This window comes from Colias eurytheme, chromosome 21 (assembly GCF_061535395.1).
Source record: "Colias eurytheme isolate Ceu_HAF_F1 chromosome 21, ilColEury1 Martin Lab GWU primary, whole genome shotgun sequence".
Classification (NCBI taxonomy): domain Eukaryota; kingdom Metazoa; phylum Arthropoda; class Insecta; order Lepidoptera; family Pieridae; genus Colias; species Colias eurytheme.
The window spans coordinates 4,347,589-4,367,377 of NC_143000.1; the positions used below are offsets into that span (position 1 = coordinate 4,347,589).

Here is a 19,789-nt window from a genome sequence, read left to right on the forward strand (position 1 = left end):
ATATTTTATATGGTTAAGGATTTTAAATTACTACAAATAGTGTTGGATTACACAAGGAACAAGTTTTTCCAAATTTACTTTTATATTTTGAGTAAGATGATATCATTTTTGGGAAAAAAATATTTTATTTCTGACGAGGCTCGCAATATTTGCTAATTATTATTTATAAGGAGTTTAAAATGAAAATAAACATGTATAAAATAACACAATTGTATAATTAATTATTTTAAATACAGTTTTATACTGGAGAACGTCTACTGATAATTTTGTATATATAGGTATGCATATTAATAGTTAATTAAGGTGAACAGTGACAGTAGTCTTGTTTCATTATTTAATGTATTATTTTTATTAATAAATACATTACTTTTTTTAAAGTGTCGTTCACAAAACGATCCAGCTCCGCAATATCGTTGTCGATGTCGTTTTAAAAGAGATGTACATTTCTATCTCCGTGGTATATCAACCAATATGTACATCATTATTTTCTTTAATAGGTATTTAATAGGTATATATAATCTATAATACCTGAATGCAATTTTGGTTTTTAATATGTTTCCTGAACGTCCTCAATAACTCGATTTTCAGAAAACTCATGAACTTTTGCTGAGGTCTCACCTCGATAACGACATTTTTTATTCAATACACTAGCTGTTGCCCGCGACTTCGTCCGCGATTACGTCGTTTTAGGTCATTCGTCGTTTAAAAAAAATACGTGACACTTTATTTTTGAATGTTCTAAATTGTCTCTTATAAAATTTAACTACATTAAAATTGAACACTCTGAAAATCTTAAAATCGGAGAAAATTGAAAATCTGAGGAAAACATGAAGGAATGTGATTTAAATTCTACATTACTTAGTATTTCAAATAATAATCTAAATTAAATGTAGATTAACAGTTTGAGCGCACCGTTATAGAATATGTACCTAAGTATTAAATTACGTTAGTTTACATAGTAACAAAACAAAAACACGATGACTTTCTTTCGCGCTCGGTACCACAAACTAAGCATGTTAATGGTACGTGGCCCGCGTCACTTGACCCCCCGCGAGTTCCCCTCCTTTGCTATGCGAAAATACATTCGTCGCCCTGCTGTAGGAAAAATTGTAATACTGTGGCCTGGGCGTTATACACGCCCAGGGAGTTCCTGAGTGCCGATAGACATTTATAACAATCTTATATTAATATCACCATCTTGAGGAAAAGCTTCTAATGTCGATTTAAAACTGCATACATACGAATTAACCTGATGAAACATGTTCTAAAATTGTGAAATGAGTTCAGTTTTAAATTCGAGAAATATTGATAATTCTTGTATTCGACTATTCGTTGTAGTCGAATACAAAATATATTTAAAGAAACTTAGGTTGGCCTTCAGGCAAAAGGGATCCTATCAAATGGTAAACTTGACCTTGTATCTTAAAAGTAAACATGAAAGGACCTTCTGATAATTGTTGAGCACCAAAGGATCATTTGAAACGCACTACTATAAGAGCGAATATTGTCTAAGAACTGTTTAGATTGCACGTCATGTTCCTCTAAAAGTAGTGATTTCAAAGGTTCCGGTGTATCTTCAAACGAAAGCCGACTCCTTACTCCACTTTAAAGCATTACAAAAATAACATACTACGTTAATATCGCCTATACAGAAGATGATCTGTAATCAATTGTGAGGTTATAAGAAAACCCACTTTTATATTTGTCGGACCCCACCACCGAATTCGTAGATTGATCTTCTATGTTTACCTCTAAGTCATTAAGACTATGCGAAATCTGTCTGCAGTAAGAGGGGCCTCTCGCTATTTTCCGTTTCCAGAGACCGAATAGTTTCAATTCTTAATCTTTCATTAAACAAACTTAATAATCGTTTTTGTCTCAATTAATTGTAATATTCGCGTCCCTACTCTAGTCATTGCTTATGCTCATGTTCATCTTCAAGAGATCGAATAATATTATGGTGCACCCTATCATTTGTCAAACGGTCTTCATATTGAGTAAAAGTTTCAGATTCTCGAGATAAAATGTGACGGCCGTGATCAGCTGTGAGACGTTATACCCTCTCAGTGAAGGTTTCGGTCTCACGGGATAGTACATGCCGTTCGCGGTCAGCTGTGAGCCGCAATTCTCGTTGTGAAGCGGTTTCAGGTTCTCGGCATAACACGTGTTGTTTTCGGCCTAGAGTATACCTCTAACGATTCTTGAGAACTCTTATTTCTCATTTTCTTATTCGAGCAAAGCTCGAATTTCGAGATAAAGATTTTTTAGGTGGCACTGATGCATGAAAATAAAAATTGAGTTAAAACGGACTGAGAGTGTTATAGACAAATATAATCAGAAAGCTTCAAACTCCTAAGCTATCGGAAGTTACACGTGTTATTGTGAGTCAACCATAAAAGATAGACATTTATGATGTCGGGAGATATTTTTTATATAATAAGGAGAACATTTCTTTCTGAATACATGATTTCTGTGTAGCTTTAACCATTAAGGTTGCACACGCGACGAAAGCTTAAAAATGGAGTTACTGCTCTGCTCAGGAATATGAAAAATAATTGTACCAAGTTTCGTTTAAATCCGTCGAGTAGTTTTTGTTTCTATACCGGTTATACGGACAAAAATTTTACTGTTTGCTTCTTTGGCATCAGTGTCGATCCCTAATCACCCCGTGATAGTTATTTAGGAAATATATTTCATGTACAGATTTAATATACCTAAGTATACATAATATATTTAGATTCCAATTTCCATGTAACGTTAAATTCGACTATACAATAACTAACAGACAACGCAGGTTACTCTCGTTTCCGTAAGTTGAGGCGGCTACATATTCGGTCCTCATAACATCACTTTTAGTGAACGAAACGACAGCGCGGTTTAATTCGATGCCAACACCATCAGAAAAAAGGAAATATTTTTAATTGTGAAAAAATATTATGATTTACACTATTTTAATATAAAATATATGGCTGTGAGTGTGTAAAAATAAATCCAGCTAGTTTCACATCACACTTATGTTTATAATTAGCTATACGACATGAAAATATACATATTAATTACCAAGCAAAAATCATACAGGTAAATACTGAACAAAAGTATTAACAGTCAAAGTTTATTTTTACTAACATTTAACAACACCCATGTAAATGATGAAGAAATGATAATTATCAACGAACTAACCTTTTCTATAATAGGTACTTAACACAGCACATTTTTTAAATTATCTTGCTCAACTCTGCTCAAAAATTTGAGGGTTTTGTTGGAACTGTAATGTGTCAAAACTATGATATATCTAAACTACGATACAACTTGCATGCGGAAATGCTCATTACAATCAGTGAATTTAAAGAATAACTAACAACAACTATTCAATTTTATTGAGCTGATGAATATCTTTTGCCTGGAAGAGATCACCGCCGCCTAATAAATATACTGTGTTTTCTTATAAAATCGTAACATAATTTCTTTTATCTACTAAATTTTAATAAATAAGTTCTTTTTGTTATTTTTATCTAAAAATGATCTTGAGCTTATATTAGGCAAAAGTATACATTAACTTTTTATAATTTCAGGACCGCACCTTAAATGGGGTGCTCGGAAAATATGCCTACGGATTATTAATAGAGAAATGATACCTACGTAACAAAGTTATGTTGGTTCCATTTTATTTATAAAATATAATGAAAATGGGCAAATATAAAACATATTATGTAAAATGATTAAAAATAAATAAATGAAGCAACTACGATTCAAAGAAAACATCTTTTTCAGTGTGAAAATGCTCTAAGCAATCCTGGATGATGAGTAGGTATAATATCATGTACTCTCATCCCAGTACGGTCGGTACCTCGATAGCCATAACGATAAATATTATAATCAGATAACAGCAAAGTCAGAATAAAAATCATAACTTGTACAGTTGTGAGTGCAAAATTTATGTTTCATTTGGCAATAACATTTTTTTCGGTACTAAAACGTAGTAGTTTGATATGTGGTTGGCTGCCCCTCCTCTCCTTCCTGAAAAATATCCTCCAAAATTACCCGAGATACTTCCAATGATTGAACCATACGTTGGACATTAACTTCAGTCAAAAATTGACGAAGCGGATGATTACTAATTTCCACTTAATCCTTGCTGCCACTATCTTCATCATCAAATCATCAATTTTCAAGTGTTGTTGTAAAATTGTCAGCAGAAATAGTCTTCCAAAGGCGATATAATTTTATGAACATTGAATCTGTAAAATAATAAAAAATCAAACGTTAATAATTGTAAATCAATAAAAAAAGCTACTTACATATAAAATTTTATCAACAAACTACTGTTCCCAACGCACCTCAAAATCTTGTAAAAGTCAAAAAGAATTCATCATTTTATTATTTCATTCTAAAAGTGTAATATAAAACCATTATAAAACCAATAAAAAACATGAATTGCTATCATTATAAAAATAAATACCTATAAAAGTAACAACTTACCTTTTGTGGGAACGCATGGTGAAAATTCACAAAACACGAAGATTGAATTTGATATTTTTGGTTTTATGACATTTATTTTAATTTTATTTATTTATTTATTCAAATGCTTTATAAATATAAATTTATAAATAATAAATTTATAAAGAATAGAAACATTCGATCACGAAATTATGTGGGTTCGAGTCCCGCCTCGTGATCGAATTTTTTCTATTCTTTATAAATTTATAAAACACGAAGATTAAAAATGTAACCAATGAACACAATCAATATTAGATTAATTGTAATGGTGTCTAGTTTGACTTAAAATAATAAACATCTACCCTCACTTTTAAAAATGTAGTATATTCACACGAAATATAAGCGCACCTTATAGGGAAGGGAAGATATGGGTTAAAGAGTTAAATAAATAACATGATTATATTTAAATTATTAATTTTCAACAGTTGTTCAGTAGTGATAACATGTAAATTGATTTGATTTTTACGAAATCTCATAGATGGCGCTGTTTCAAATTTGTCTTTATACTACTAAATTCATTAAACTGTTTCTCTGCCCAAATTACGTAAATGACATAGTTTTAATTTTGTAAAGCTAGATAATAGCATGGCTTACTCGAAACCAACATTTAAACATGAGTCTTTAGATTGTACGCTGTCGTAGTACACGGAATATGTAAGAAAAATAAAGGTTCACAGCTCCTCCCGCGAAGGTGATATCATGATAATATGTTTAAACTATCCTCACCCGACCTCTTAGGAATATTCATGCAAAATTTGAAGTAAATCTATGCAGTACTTTCTGAGATTAGCCCGGAAATACATACAGACAAACAGACAAACAGACAAACCGACAAACAGACAAAAATTCTAAAAACTATATTTTTGGCTTCTATATCGATTATAGATCATGGATCAAGTATTCTTTTAAAAAAATATTCAATGTACAGTTTTGACTTTCCTACGATTTTATTATATGTATAGAAATATAATGAAAATGGGCAAATATAAAACATATTATGTAAAATGATTAAAAATAAATAAATGAAGCAACTACGATTCAAAGAAAACATCTTTTTCAGTGTGAAAATGCTCTAAGCAATCCTGGATGATGAGTAGGTATAATATCATGTACTCTCATCCCAGTACGGTCGGTACCTCGATAGCCATAACGATAAATATTATAATCAGATAACAGCAAAGTCAGAATAAAAATCATAACTTGTACAGTTGTGAGTGCAAAATTTATGTTTCATTTGGCAATAACATTTTTTTCGGTACTAAAACGTAGTAGTTTGATATGTGGTTGGCTGCCCCTCCTCTCCTTCCTGAAAAATATCCTCCAAAATTACCCGAGATACTTCCAATGATTGAACCATACGTTGGACATTAACTTCAGTCAAAAATTGACGAAGCGGATGATTACTAATTTCCACTTAATCCTTGCTGCCACTATCTTCATCATCAAATCATCAATTTTCAAGTGTTGTTGTAAAATTGTCAGCAGAAATAGTCTTCCAAAGGCGATATAATTTTATGAACATTGAATCTGTAAAATAATAAAAAATCAAACGTTAATAATTGTAAATCAATAAAAAAAGCTACTTACATATAAAATTTTATCAACAAACTACTGTTCCCAACGCACCTCAAAATCTTGTAAAAGTCAAAAAGAATTCATCATTTTATTATTTCATTCTAAAAGTGTAATATAAAACCATTATAAAACCAATAAAAAACATGAATTGCTATCATTATAAAAATAAATACCTATAAAAGTAACAACTTACCTTTTGTGGGAACGCATGGTGAAAATTCACAAAACACGAAGATTGAATTTGATATTTTTGGTTTTATGACATTTATTTTAATTTTATTTATTTATTTATTCAAATGCTTTATAAATATAAATTTATAAATAATAAATTTATAAAGAATAGAAACATTCGATCACGAAATTATGTGGGTTCGAGTCCCGCCTCGTGATCGAATTTTTTCTATTCTTTATAAATTTATAAAACACGAAGATTAAAAATGTAACCAATGAACACAATCAATATTAGATTAATTGTAATGGTGTCTAGTTTGACTTAAAATAATAAACATCTACCCTCACTTTTAAAAATGTAGTATATTCACACGAAATATAAGCGCACCTTATAGGGAAGGGAAGATATGGGTTAAAGAGTTAAATAAATAACATGATTATATTTAAATTATTAATTTTCAACAGTTGTTCAGTAGTGATAACATGTAAATTGATTTGATTTTTACGAAATCTCATAGATGGCGCTGTTTCAAATTTGTCTTTATACTACTAAATTCATTAAACTGTTTCTCTGCCCAAATTACGTAAATGACATAGTTTTAATTTTGTAAAGCTAGATAATAGCATGGCTTACTCGAAACCAACATTTAAACATGAGTCTTTAGATTGTACGCTGTCGTAGTACACGGAATATGTAAGAAAAATAAAGGTTCACAGCTCCTCCCGCGAAGGTGATATCATGATAATATGTTTAAACTATCCTCACCCGACCTCTTAGGAATATTCATGCAAAATTTGAAGTAAATCTATGCAGTACTTTCTGAGATTAGCCCGGAAATACATACAGACAAACAGACAAACAGACAAACCGACAAACAGACAAAAATTCTAAAAACTATATTTTTGGCTTCTATATCGATTATAGATCATGGATCAAGTATTCTTTTAAAAAAATATTCAATGTACAGTTTTGACTTTCCTACGATTTTATTATATGTATAGAAATATAATGAAAATGGGCAAATATAAAACATATTATGTAAAATGATTAAAAATAAATAAATGAAGCAACTACGATTCAAAGAAAACATCTTTTTCAGTGTGAAAATGCTCTAAGCAATCCTGGATGATGAGTAGGTATAATATCATGTACTCTCATCCCAGTACGGTCGGTACCTCGATAGCCATAACGATAAATATTATAATCAGATAACAGCAAAGTCAGAATAAAAATCATAACTTGTACAGTTGTGAGTGCAAAATTTATGTTTCATTTGGCAATAACATTTTTTTCGGTACTAAAACGTAGTAGTTTGATATGTGGTTGGCTGCCCCTCCTCTCCTTCCTGAAAAATATCCTCCAAAATTACCCGAGATACTTCCAATGATTGAACCATACGTTGGACATTAACTTCAGTCAAAAATTGACGAAGCGGATGATTACTAATTTCCACTTAATCCTTGCTGCCACTATCTTCATCATCAAATCATCAATTTTCAAGTGTTGTTGTAAAATTGTCAGCAGAAATAGTCTTCCAAAGGCGATATAATTTTATGAACATTGAATCTGTAAAATAATAAAAAATCAAACGTTAATAATTGTAAATCAATAAAAAAAGCTACTTACATATAAAATTTTATCAACAAACTACTGTTCCCAACGCACCTCAAAATCTTGTAAAAGTCAAAAAGAATTCATCATTTTATTATTTCATTCTAAAAGTGTAATATAAAACCATTATAAAACCAATAAAAAACATGAATTGCTATCATTATAAAAATAAATACCTATAAAAGTAACAACTTACCTTTTGTGGGAACGCATGGTGAAAATTCACAAAACACGAAGATTGAATTTGATATTTTTGGTTTTATGACATTTATTTTAATTTTATTTATTTATTTATTCAAATGCTTTATAAATATAAATTTATAAATAATAAATTTATAAAGAATAGAAACATTCGATCACGAAATTATGTGGGTTCGAGTCCCGCCTCGTGATCGAATTTTTTCTATTCTTTATAAATTTATAAAACACGAAGATTAAAAATGTAACCAATGAACACAATCAATATTAGATTAATTGTAATGGTGTCTAGTTTGACTTAAAATAATAAACATCTACCCTCACTTTTAAAAATGTAGTATATTCACACGAAATATAAGCGCACCTTATAGGGAAGGGAAGATATGGGTTAAAGAGTTAAATAAATAACATGATTATATTTAAATTATTAATTTTCAACAGTTGTTCAGTAGTGATAACATGTAAATTGATTTGATTTTTACGAAATCTCATAGATGGCGCTGTTTCAAATTTGTCTTTATACTACTAAATTCATTAAACTGTTTCTCTGCCCAAATTACGTAAATGACATAGTTTTAATTTTGTAAAGCTAGATAATAGCATGGCTTACTCGAAACCAACATTTAAACATGAGTCTTTAGATTGTACGCTGTCGTAGTACACGGAATATGTAAGAAAAATAAAGGTTCACAGCTCCTCCCGCGAAGGTGATATCATGATAATATGTTTAAACTATCCTCACCCGACCTCTTAGGAATATTCATGCAAAATTTGAAGTAAATCTATGCAGTACTTTCTGAGATTAGCCCGGAAATACATACAGACAAACAGACAAACAGACAAACCGACAAACAGACAAAAATTCTAAAAACTATATTTTTGGCTTCTATATCGATTATAGATCATGGATCAAGTATTCTTTTAAAAAAATATTCAATGTACAGTTTTGACTTTCCTACGATTTTATTATATGTATATAGATATGCCAGACATACTTTTAAATAAAAAAGTAATTGTTTCGTACCAGGTCAAGGTTTGACATTTAAACAATTTACAATGCAACCTGATACAAAAAATGAAATTAAGATTTATAGAAATAAATTAAAATCATGAAATTATTGAATTTAGGTACACCGATCCTTGAGAAGTGGCCGCCAACTTGGTATAGTAGGCCGTGAGCGTAACATCGAGAGGTCCTTAGTTCGATTCCCGGTGGAGACGAAGAAAAAAATGTCTCGGTCTGGCAGGACACAGAAGGCTGATCGCCTACTTGTCCCTAAAGAAAATCGATCAGTGAAAAAGATGTATAATGCATCTGCCCCTTACCCTAGGCCCTAGAAGACATGTGACTTCACTTTTTTAACAAGTGTACGAAGATTAAATTAAATCTGTTAAATCCGTTTTAAGTGAGAAAAATCGAGTCTAAAGGACTGACTTACACACATAGAGGTGAAGCTAACAAAATAGTGTTAAAATACAATTAGCATTGTGAATAGAAATAAAAATTTATAGAAGCTATCATATATATCTATATACCTACCTATATAAAAAATTTAACACGTTTTCCTTGGTCACGCGTGAACGGGTGGACCGATTTCGATAATTCTTTTTTTATTATATTCCTTGAAGTACGAGGATGGTTCTTATAGAAAGAACATGAACATCACCGCTTGTAATATATATTTTCCAAAATGATTTCTCTAATATAAGTTTTTGAAACGCCTTGTGTTTCAAATAAAAAAAATATAACTTAAATAAGGTGAACATAAAAACAATATGATACTCTATTAGTAATGTATTTTAAAGTATGAACAATATAAATAAAAATGTTATTATTTGCTTGTAATAAATTAAAATGGGATTTTTTATTATTCACACATGCAGGTAATATAATTAAAAATATATATCCAATATCATTGCTATTAAACAATAACTTATTTACTTGCAATTGGCTTTTCTTTTTTTTTTCATAAAAGGTACCTTTAAGCTGTTATGATAAAAGTTTAAAATAAATAAAACAATAAATTAAAAAGCCTATTGAAGTATTGCAAATACTAATAAAATATTAACAAGCGTCCGGTAATAAAAATCGCAGCTTACCGCAGTTTAAATAAAGCAGTTGTAGTGAAAACACATATTCATCTCTAAGGAAAAATGGTAGAAATACAAGGGAATAAGATGTTACAATTGCACTCGGATACTGTGGATTTTGTAAGGAAAAGCATCAATTTAGAAAAAGAAGAAGACAGGAGACACGCCATTGACATCTTGAAGAAATGGGTGGAAAGTCAACCACACTTTTTGAAGAAAGATTTTCGTTAGTATTATTTATTTTTAATTACTCTGAACGATAATATTATAATTATTATTTATTTGTTTCCTGATAATAATATCATAAACAATACCATCAACATATTTTTTTATGCGCACTGCAAAGGAACAGCTGTTCTCTCTCAAAAGAGAGAAGCACATTTTCGTGTTTATTTTTTCTCTTTTATATAAAACCAAATGTTTGAGTAAAAAGGCAAATCAGTCACAAAGACTGCTGATAGAAGTGAACACTTATAATTACAATTTTGGTATTAAAATGTGAATTTTGAGAACACCAGCAAGCCGGTAAAGCGAAACCATTAGACATTTTCTGGAGATCAACGCGACTTAAGAAATTTTCAATTCAAATATTAATTTCGACAATAATGCTAATGCTAATTAAAAGTAAATAAAAACACTTTTAAATACGTCAATAACAGCTACTAAATGAAGGTTGTAGGCCTAATTTAATTCAATCAAACTAGTTTTACTGGCACATTTGTATAAAATATGCCTATTTAAATATAGGCTTATGTTTGCGAATAGTCTCCAGTAAATTCTCTAGTAAATTTGTATTATATTAAAATAGTAGAAAAAACATGTTTAATTTCATCGGTATAATTTTCCGCGTAAACTAATGGAAAATTACTAATAATTATAGTTCAAAAATCTTCTGTTCTGTTATTAATATTTTAACTTTATGTCTGGTCATAAGTTTATAAAGATTTAAAAGCCGGATTCCCGCGCATTTACTTGTTTTTTTTTAATGTATTTCAATTTATTTTTAGTTTGTTAGTTAACTGTTAGATAACCATCCATTTTTGACCCCTGGTTAACTGGACTTAATTTGTTGCAAATGACCTCTAGTATAACGCCTTTGAAGGATCACGTCGAATTACCAGTCACCCTTGTATACCAAATGGCTAATATTGTAAAGTAAATAAATAGGAAGTAATTGTGAAAAAGAATAGATCTATAAGAAACTCATAAATGATAAGTATGTGAAATGTATGTGACTCATAAAGCATACCCCAAGATTCGATTTTTATAAATTATTTCAATAAATTGTAATATTAGTATATTTTGTGAAAATTGACTAACTTTAGCTTGCACTCTATATCATTTTACATGGTTTAAAGTCGGTCATAAAACACGTAATAAACTTAGCACTTAAGTGGTGTAAAATTATAAAAGTCTAAGGTCAGCCAGACCATCTGTTGTAAATGCCAGAATGTTCTTGTAAAGTTGGTCAAATAATTATTATCTAGAGCAATAATTAATCAGATTTAACATGTGCATTTAATTTGGGATATTAAAGTGACCTATATGAGGCACTAGCGGTCCGCCCCGGCTTCGCCCGTGGTACACATTTACGTTTTCTCTACATAAAACCATCCTCGTACTTCAAGGAATATAATAAAAAAAGAATTATCGAAATCGGTTCAGCCGTTCTCGAGTTATGCGCTTACCAACACATTTTGCAATTCATTTTTATATATAAGATTAGATTAAAGGAAACTTTACTGAAATAATACGCTAGTTGTGCCCCGCGGTTTTACTCGCAACGCTTCGCTACTATTGGTTTTAGCGTGAAGATATACCTATCATCCTTCCTCGATAAAATATGTAGTGTCTAACAGTAGTCAATAATTTTTCAAATCGGACCCATAGTTCTTGAAATTAGCACCCAGCTAACAAAAACACAAACAAAGTCTGCAGCTTTATAATATTAGTGTATATGTGAATGTGCATTTGTTCATGTACCTATTTATATTATATTATTAAGTATATATTAAAATTTAAAATTAAAAAATACCATAAAAATAAAACGATAGGTAGTTACTAGATTACTTGCAAAACTACAATCACGTTTGAGATCAGTAAAAGCAAAATACGTTTTATTTTTCATTTAACTGCCGCCAAGATGTAGGTGTACGAATTTGATTCCAAAAATTCTATAGTAAATAAAAATATTACTACAAATAACTATATCTATAATACATATAATTTTACGAAGCGAAGATAAAACCCTTACCTATTTGTTTTTCTACTTGGCGTCATTAAAAGCTATGAAGAATAGATAATTTACCAAATCATTCTATTAACATATTTTTATATTAATAATAACCTGAGCACAATTTTAATGCAAACTAGATTGTCCTAGACCTAATTTCTTTGGTTTAACCTGTGATATAACTATTATTATTAATGTTTGTAGAGTTCCTTGACAAATTAATTCCCTAGAAGGCTAGAGAATGACGTGGACATTGGCATAGAATGACGAATAAATAATAATAATCCCATTTTAGGGCCGATTTTTCAATGCTTGGATAAAATTTATCCGTCCAATAAAGCATGTGGGTAGTTTTATACATTTTATACATTATTTAGATTGTTCCATCGGTCACGCCAAAATGTATCGTGATAAATAAATAAAAAACAGCCTTCACATTTATAATGTTTTTAACTCAAGTCTACTTATAGGTACATAATAAATGACGTAGCTTTGTAAAAACGTATTGAGCATTATTTAAAGGTGTTTTATGTTTTAAACCACAGCTATAGCTTATTTGCACTTATTGCATTGTTTAAAAACATTTCCGCATATAAATTCACTAATTTTTCATGTTATTCAAACTCAAACTCAAACTCAAACATTCATTTATTCAATTAGACTACTAAGTATTTAGTAGCACTTTCGAATCGTCATTACATAAGTATTTTTAACATTTACCACCGATTCGGAAAGCAGTATCTATGGAGAAGAATCGGCAAGAAACTCCATAGTTGCTCTTTTATTTCTTAATTAACTCTACATAGTAAATAAGTAATTATTAATTTTTTTTCCTCAGCTGATCCCTATTTGGAGTCCTATATAATAACATCAAAAGGATCGATAGAAAACGCAAAAAAGCGACTCGACAAAATGTGCACTGTTAAAACTCTGATGCCTGAATTCTTCGAAGAACTAAATCCTAAGAAGGACTTGGACGTAATGTTTGAAGTTATGTAAGTTTAAAAATAATTTAAATAAGTAAATCAATCCTAAAACTGACAATACATTTATGAAGTGTGTGTAATTTTATATTAAACTAGCATACCGTCCGCGACTTCGTCCGCGTTTCAAGGGAAAACCCGCATAGTTCCCGTTCCCGTGGGATTTCCGGGATTGTATCATTTGCCCGGAACAAAAAAGTAGCCTATGTCCTTTCTCGGGTATCAAAATATCCCTCTACCAAATTTCATGAAAATTGGTTCAGTAGTTTAGGCGTGATTGAGTAACAGACAGACAGACAGAGTTACTTTCGCATTTATAATATTAGTATGGATTTTTCCCAATGTTGAATCTGATCTTGATAATATGAATAACATAAAGCAGACAACGAAACAGTCTAGCGCTATCCACATCGCCAACAAAATCCTTAAAATTATATCATAACCATAACCATCAAAATATGTGAGCCACTAAATTTATAAGAATCAATGTTGATCCGGCTCTAACTTCGCTAAAACAAAAAATGTTGTGTGATTTTATGAAACCACGGTAAAAGTGAAACTGTTCGAACGGTTCCGAACACTGCTTTGTGTAGCGCATGTCGCGTGACGTTCGGCTGCCGATGCGATACACGCGACATGCGCTACACAGACCAAAAAATTTTAGGAGATGTAATAAAAGTTTCACTTTAATATAATAATGTTATATTATTATTAATAATATAATATTGTTTAAGCTCATAGAATAATTCAATTTAACTGTTTTTTACAAACAGAAAATCCTTAAATATTAACTTTTTATTTGCTCTTGCAGAAATGTAGCAATCTGTCCAAAATTAACAAAGGAACATCATAGATTGTTCGTAGCGAAGGCTTTGAAGACACCCACTAATGCTCAGCATATTAGTGTCGTGTATAGGTTCTGCATTCTTGTAAGTAATTAACATCAAATATAATGTGAATAAAAATTATAATTTTTTATCTATTTTCATTGAATTTTAGTCTTAGCAAATGTTTCGATACTCATATTTTACCATTATTTACGCCTGCAAGCGAATTCGTTAATATTGACAAGGTAGAAATTAATCACTATAAGGTTTAATAAATTTACGATACGGGTTTCTGAAATAAGTGTATGATAGTTGATTTCAAATGCTTCTTTCGATTGCTGTTTAATTTTAAAAACTTGATAAAGATTTTTTGGAATAAGTATATCATAAGAAACTTTGTGGAAATACCATATTATATGTATGTATTTTATATGTATTTATGTAACTTAATATACATCTTGTAATTATAAAACATATTTTCTTTTTAGATTTCAGAGTACGTAAGGCGGTATGACTACGTCGATGGGTTCCGTGTGGTATATGACCTAACCGAAGTAGATTTAGTTAAATTTGTCTCCAACATAAATGTCGTCGAATTGAGACAAGCATTCAGTATCTATATGGTGAGGAATACAGTTTTATAACACATACTGAACATTTTTTAGGAATAAAAATGCATCAAAATTGGATAATCAAATACATTTGAAGAGAATTTGTTTCTTTAAATTTATTATAATATGGGTGTTCTAATATTAAAAACGTTTAGATATAACTTTTAAAGTAGAAGTCACCTACAGCTTACAAAACGTAACGTGAAAACGACATGGGAAAATAATGCATTAATTCCAGATTTACCTATCTTAGAATTGTTAAACTTTTGCCTCTATTTCTTGATAAGATGATCTGTATAATTACAGTATTTCCTTTGAAAGTTTCAAAACATACACTATTCTCGATTTCAGGATGGCTATGGCATGAAAGTAAAGGGCATCCACATGATCACACAGTCAAAAGCAATCGACCTTCTAGTGCAGATCTTCAAACAGATTCTAAAACCTAAATTAGCAAGCCGCATACATATTTATAAATCTAGTGATGAATTACATGATATTATTGATAAAGATGTGCTACCCGTGGATTTTGGAGGGTATGAAAAATCTATAAAAGAAATGCAAGGTTGGTTATTTACTGATCACTACATACCTAATTTAAAACAAAGTCGCTTTCTCTGTCACTATGTCTAGGGACATATTATGCTTAAATCTGTAAAACTACGCAACGGATTTTTAATAGATAGAGTGATTCAATAGGAAGGTTTTAATATATAATTTATTAGGTTCCAGAGAAAGGTTGAAGCCACGTGCTAGTATATATCATATTTTGGAGGAACCTCGGTTTCTTAGTCTTATAAAATATTTACGTATTACTTTATAATATTCTATTATAATAAGAAGTATGTACGTTTTCTCGTTTGAAATCATTAAATATTTTGTAAACAAAAAAACAAAATATTTACAAAATATTTACGGTAATAATCTTGATCGACGGAAAACTTATTGTTATTGACTGATGTCAAATATTACTTACGTACAACATACGTAGTAACTATTTACAAAATATAGTAATCTGAGGTTATAGCACAGATTAGGGGGCGTCCATAAATTACGTGAGGTGTTTAAGGAGGTCGAGTCAAATCTCAACTAACCTTGCATTGGGAAGAGTGAGGGTCTAAAAGTCAAAAAATTGAAAAAAAACACCTAACGTAATTTGTGGGCGCCCCCTGTAAAAGCAATTAAGTAATCTGTGCTATAACCACAGAATATAATATTATAATACTTTTCTTACTATTTACTCGATACAAAATACTTTACCCTATTTGGCACACACAACATAAATAATTCAATTAATTACTTACACGAACTAAACTAATTGAAATGTAACTCATTAAAAAATCTGAGAGCCTTGACCCTAAAATACTAGTTTTAAAACCAGTTTGAAATTTAAATCGTAATATTTTGCGACGTTTGAATGAATTTCTCGCAATTTCATTAGTCAGATGATAACGAATTATTAAATTACTTAAAAAGTCTAAGAGAACACTATAAATAGACAAGTTGTTTCAGAAATATAAGCCATAATATATACCAGCTGTCTGCCCAACCCAAAAAACTCATTTTAAAGATTTAAGCATACCTGCAGGCACACAGTCGCCGAAAAGCAACTTTTTATACTATGATGAAAAATGAAAAATAAATTCAATATATTTTTTTTATTTTTAATATAATTTACTTTTAAAATAATAACGAAATATGACATTATTATAATTAGATAACCACTTAGATCATTTCAATATAATTTTTGTAAAATTCTCAAATGCTCATTAAAATAATATCTCAAAGGATGCCTGGGTATAAAAACTCAACATGTTTCTAAGAAATACTGTGTTAACTTTAATTATTAGGCCTTCTTAGATCTTCATTGTTTTTACAATGGGTGTTATTGTTTTATCAGTGGTTTACTAGGAATTGCTTTTTTAGTTCTCAAACGTTCGATTTATATACCATGATCTATTTCAGTTTTCCTTTAAGTTGGACCTTTTTTATAACGAGCAACATAGGTTCTACCAGAGATTACTAAATATGATACTACGTTCTTCATCATTCAGTCGTACCTATACACTAATAAAACAGTAATTTTATACAATTTTTCATGTACTTTGGCATCTCTCTGCGTTTTCTACCGCATTTTCCACGGTGAATGCTCTGAAGAGCTGTTCGGTACAATACCAGCCGCCGAATTTCATCACCGAACCACACGCCACAAGCTCAAATTTCACCCACATCATCTCGATACTTGGCGTTCTTCCACCGTGCGTTTTAGGAGGAACTTCCTACCGCGCACTACTCCTCTGTGGAACGACCTTCCAAATTCGGCATTTCCCAAGGACTTCAATTTGGATTACTTTAAGAAGAGAGCGTACCTACTCCTCCCTCAAAGGCCGGCAACGCAACCACAGTACTCCAGAGTCTGTGGTTGTTCATGGGCGGCGCCAATCATCTCAGCTTTCTGTACGATGACGCGCAAGCTCGTTTGCCGACCTATACATAAAAAAAAACTTTACCATTTTCAGCATTGAAATGATGTGTAAACGTATACAGTAATTTCAATTAATTAAATTAAAAATTAAATACATACTTAAATTTTATACTTTTAGATGACTGGGTCAACGTTCTATCGTCGAAAGATGTTATGGACTACATGCGAGAAATGAGGGGAGCGAAAACTAACGAAAATCTTCGTCAGAACAATCGGTTCAATGAAGAATACGCTGGCATGCCTGGGACATTCCGAGTGTTGAGTGTAGATTAGAATATTATAGCTAGCTTTCCGCCCACGACTTCGCTCCTGTCGTGAATAACTTAGAAAATAATATATAACATAATCTTCCTTGGCACATGGGACGGATAATTTTGTTTAATAATATTATGTGATATAATTATAATTTTCACTTTTTTTTTGTAAATTTGATTTGTATTATTGTATAGCTTGGAAAAATGTTATTCTAATTGTACTTATAGCTTGTTTTGTGTTAAATATAATATATTATTTAACACAGAACATTTAGTGCGTGAAGGTGGAAATTTGGTTTGATTTGTGTTTAGTTTTTCTTCAAATTGAAATAATATATTATATGATTTCCTTTATTTTTATTGTAAATATGATTAAGAATATACTGATAATAAATAAAAACATAGTACCTATACGTAATTTGCGTACATTTGCAGTTAATTGGTATATTTTCTGTTGATAAATGGATGGAGGGTTTGTATATTATATTAAATTGCAATTAATGATTTACTAAAGTCAGATATAATTAACATACAATCGTCTTATTTTTCAATATTGGTAATTTCATTTAGTATTTAATGTAGTAAATAAGTTACTGTGTTTAATAACATCAAGAACAACACAGTTATGAAATAAATAAAGCTACATATATCTGCTAAAAATCAGCTTTCTTTTTTACCCATTTACATTAAATTATTATGTAGTTTTATTTGTATTCATATCATCTTTAAGTATTACGTTTTTATTATAATTGGATTGTTCAAAAAATGAGAAATTTGCACATAATTCATTCTAAGATATTGGACTCAAACTATTGCACAAATCTAGGTATCTAAATTTCAACAATTCTTTTTTAAATGATAGTTCCAGTAAATTTAATTATTTGGAAGTGCTTCTATAAAGTTTAAAAAACTGTCGTCTGACTATAAGAAAATGAAAGAGTTAGGTGTTTGATACTTTCCCTTTATCGAGTACGACAAGTAATTAGATGATATTTTATGAGATAAAACTTTTTCTGAGGTTCAAAACTTTGACATCACATTATTCACGTTATCATATTATTCTAAAATAATATGCATTTATATGATTATGGTAAAGGTAGACCGAGGTAGAGGTAGGTAGAGGAGAATTTTCGCCTTACTCAGGTTTAAAGCTCTAGCAAAAATCACTCAAATAGTCCCCTTCGATCTCTACAACAAAAGGAACATAATTTGCAATAACATGAAATAAATGCATTTGAATGTGAATTATTCAGAGACGAAAAAGTTGAAACGTCAATTAGTTTTTCCTGGCTCTTCTTCTTGTGTTTGGAAACACTGTAGATTCCAAATTGAAGCACGTCTAAATGATCTAGGTCAATAAATATATTTTTTTATGACACAGTTAAAAACGTACCTCCTAACTCGGCCTTTTTTGAGTGAACTTCAAAAACTGCTGTAGTTTCCAATTTCCAAGCTTTCTTATTTATTTTTATTTTATCGATTAATCTTCGTATTCAGAGTTTCCAAATGTATTTTATTTACCGAATTATTAACGTAAGGCTTACTTATATTGAACTCAAACTATTGCACAAATCTAGGTATCTAAATTTCAACAATTCTTTTTTAAAGATAGTTCCAGTAAATTTAATTATTTGAAAGTTCTTCTATAAAGTTTAAAAAACTGTCGCCTGACTATAAGAAAATGAAAGAGTTAGGTGTTTGATACTTTCCCTTTATCGAGTACGACAAGTAATTAGATGATATTTTATGAGATAAAACTTTTTCTGAGGTTCAAAACTTTGACATCACATTATTCACGTTATCATATTATTCTAAAATAATTGAGCAATATGCATTTATATGATTATGGTAAAGGTAGACCGAGGTAGAGGTAAAGGTAGAGGAGAATTTTTGCCTAACTCAGGTTTAAAGCTCTAGCAAAAATCACTCAAATAGTCCCCTTCGATCTCTACAACAAAAGGAACATAATTTGCAATAACATGAAATAAATGCATTTGAATGTGAATTATTCAGAGACGAAAAAGTTGAAACGTCAATTAGTTTTTCCTGGCTCTTCTTCTTGTGTTTGGAAACACTGTAGATTCCAAATTGAAGCACGTCTAAATGATCTAGGTCAATAAATATATTTTTTTATGACACAGTTAAAAACGTACCTCCTAACTCGGCCTTTTTTGAGTGAACTTCAAAAACTGCTGTAGTTTCCAATTTCCAAGCTTTATTATTTATTTTTATTTTATCGATTAATCTTCGTA

The 19,789-nt window shown here is 30.3% G+C and overlaps 1 protein-coding gene across 1 annotated transcript; it reads left to right on the forward strand.

Annotated features, from left to right (window-relative positions):
- The first annotated feature begins 10,183 nt into the window (after positions 1 to 10,183).
- On the forward strand, positions 10,184 to 17,818 carry LOC149899050 (alpha-tocopherol transfer protein-like). The gene is made up of 6 exons (XM_090114128.1): positions 10,184 to 10,370; positions 13,216 to 13,372; positions 14,172 to 14,289; positions 14,676 to 14,810; positions 15,150 to 15,363; positions 17,402 to 17,818. The coding sequence occupies exons 1-6, from the start codon at positions 10,208 to 10,210 to the stop codon at positions 17,554 to 17,556; spliced, it is 942 nt and encodes a 313-aa protein (XP_089970254.1). The 5' UTR covers positions 10,184 to 10,207; the 3' UTR covers positions 17,557 to 17,818.
- The last annotated feature ends 1,971 nt before the right edge of the window (positions 17,819 to 19,789 follow it).

What these genes read in the sequence shown, in the direction of transcription:
- LOC149899050 (XM_090114128.1), top strand. Translation starts at nt 10,208, where the DNA reads ATGGTAGAAATACAAGGGAATAAGATGTTACAATTGCACTCGGATACT. An exon ending in GACGTAATGTTTGAAGTTAT is followed by an intron (nt 13,373 to 14,171) that starts GTAAGTTTAAAA and finishes TTGCTCTTGCAG; the next exon opens with AAATGTAGCAATCTGTCCAA. An exon ending in ATCTATAAAAGAAATGCAAG is followed by an intron (nt 15,364 to 17,401) that starts GTTGGTTATTTA and finishes TTATACTTTTAG; the next exon opens with ATGACTGGGTCAACGTTCTA.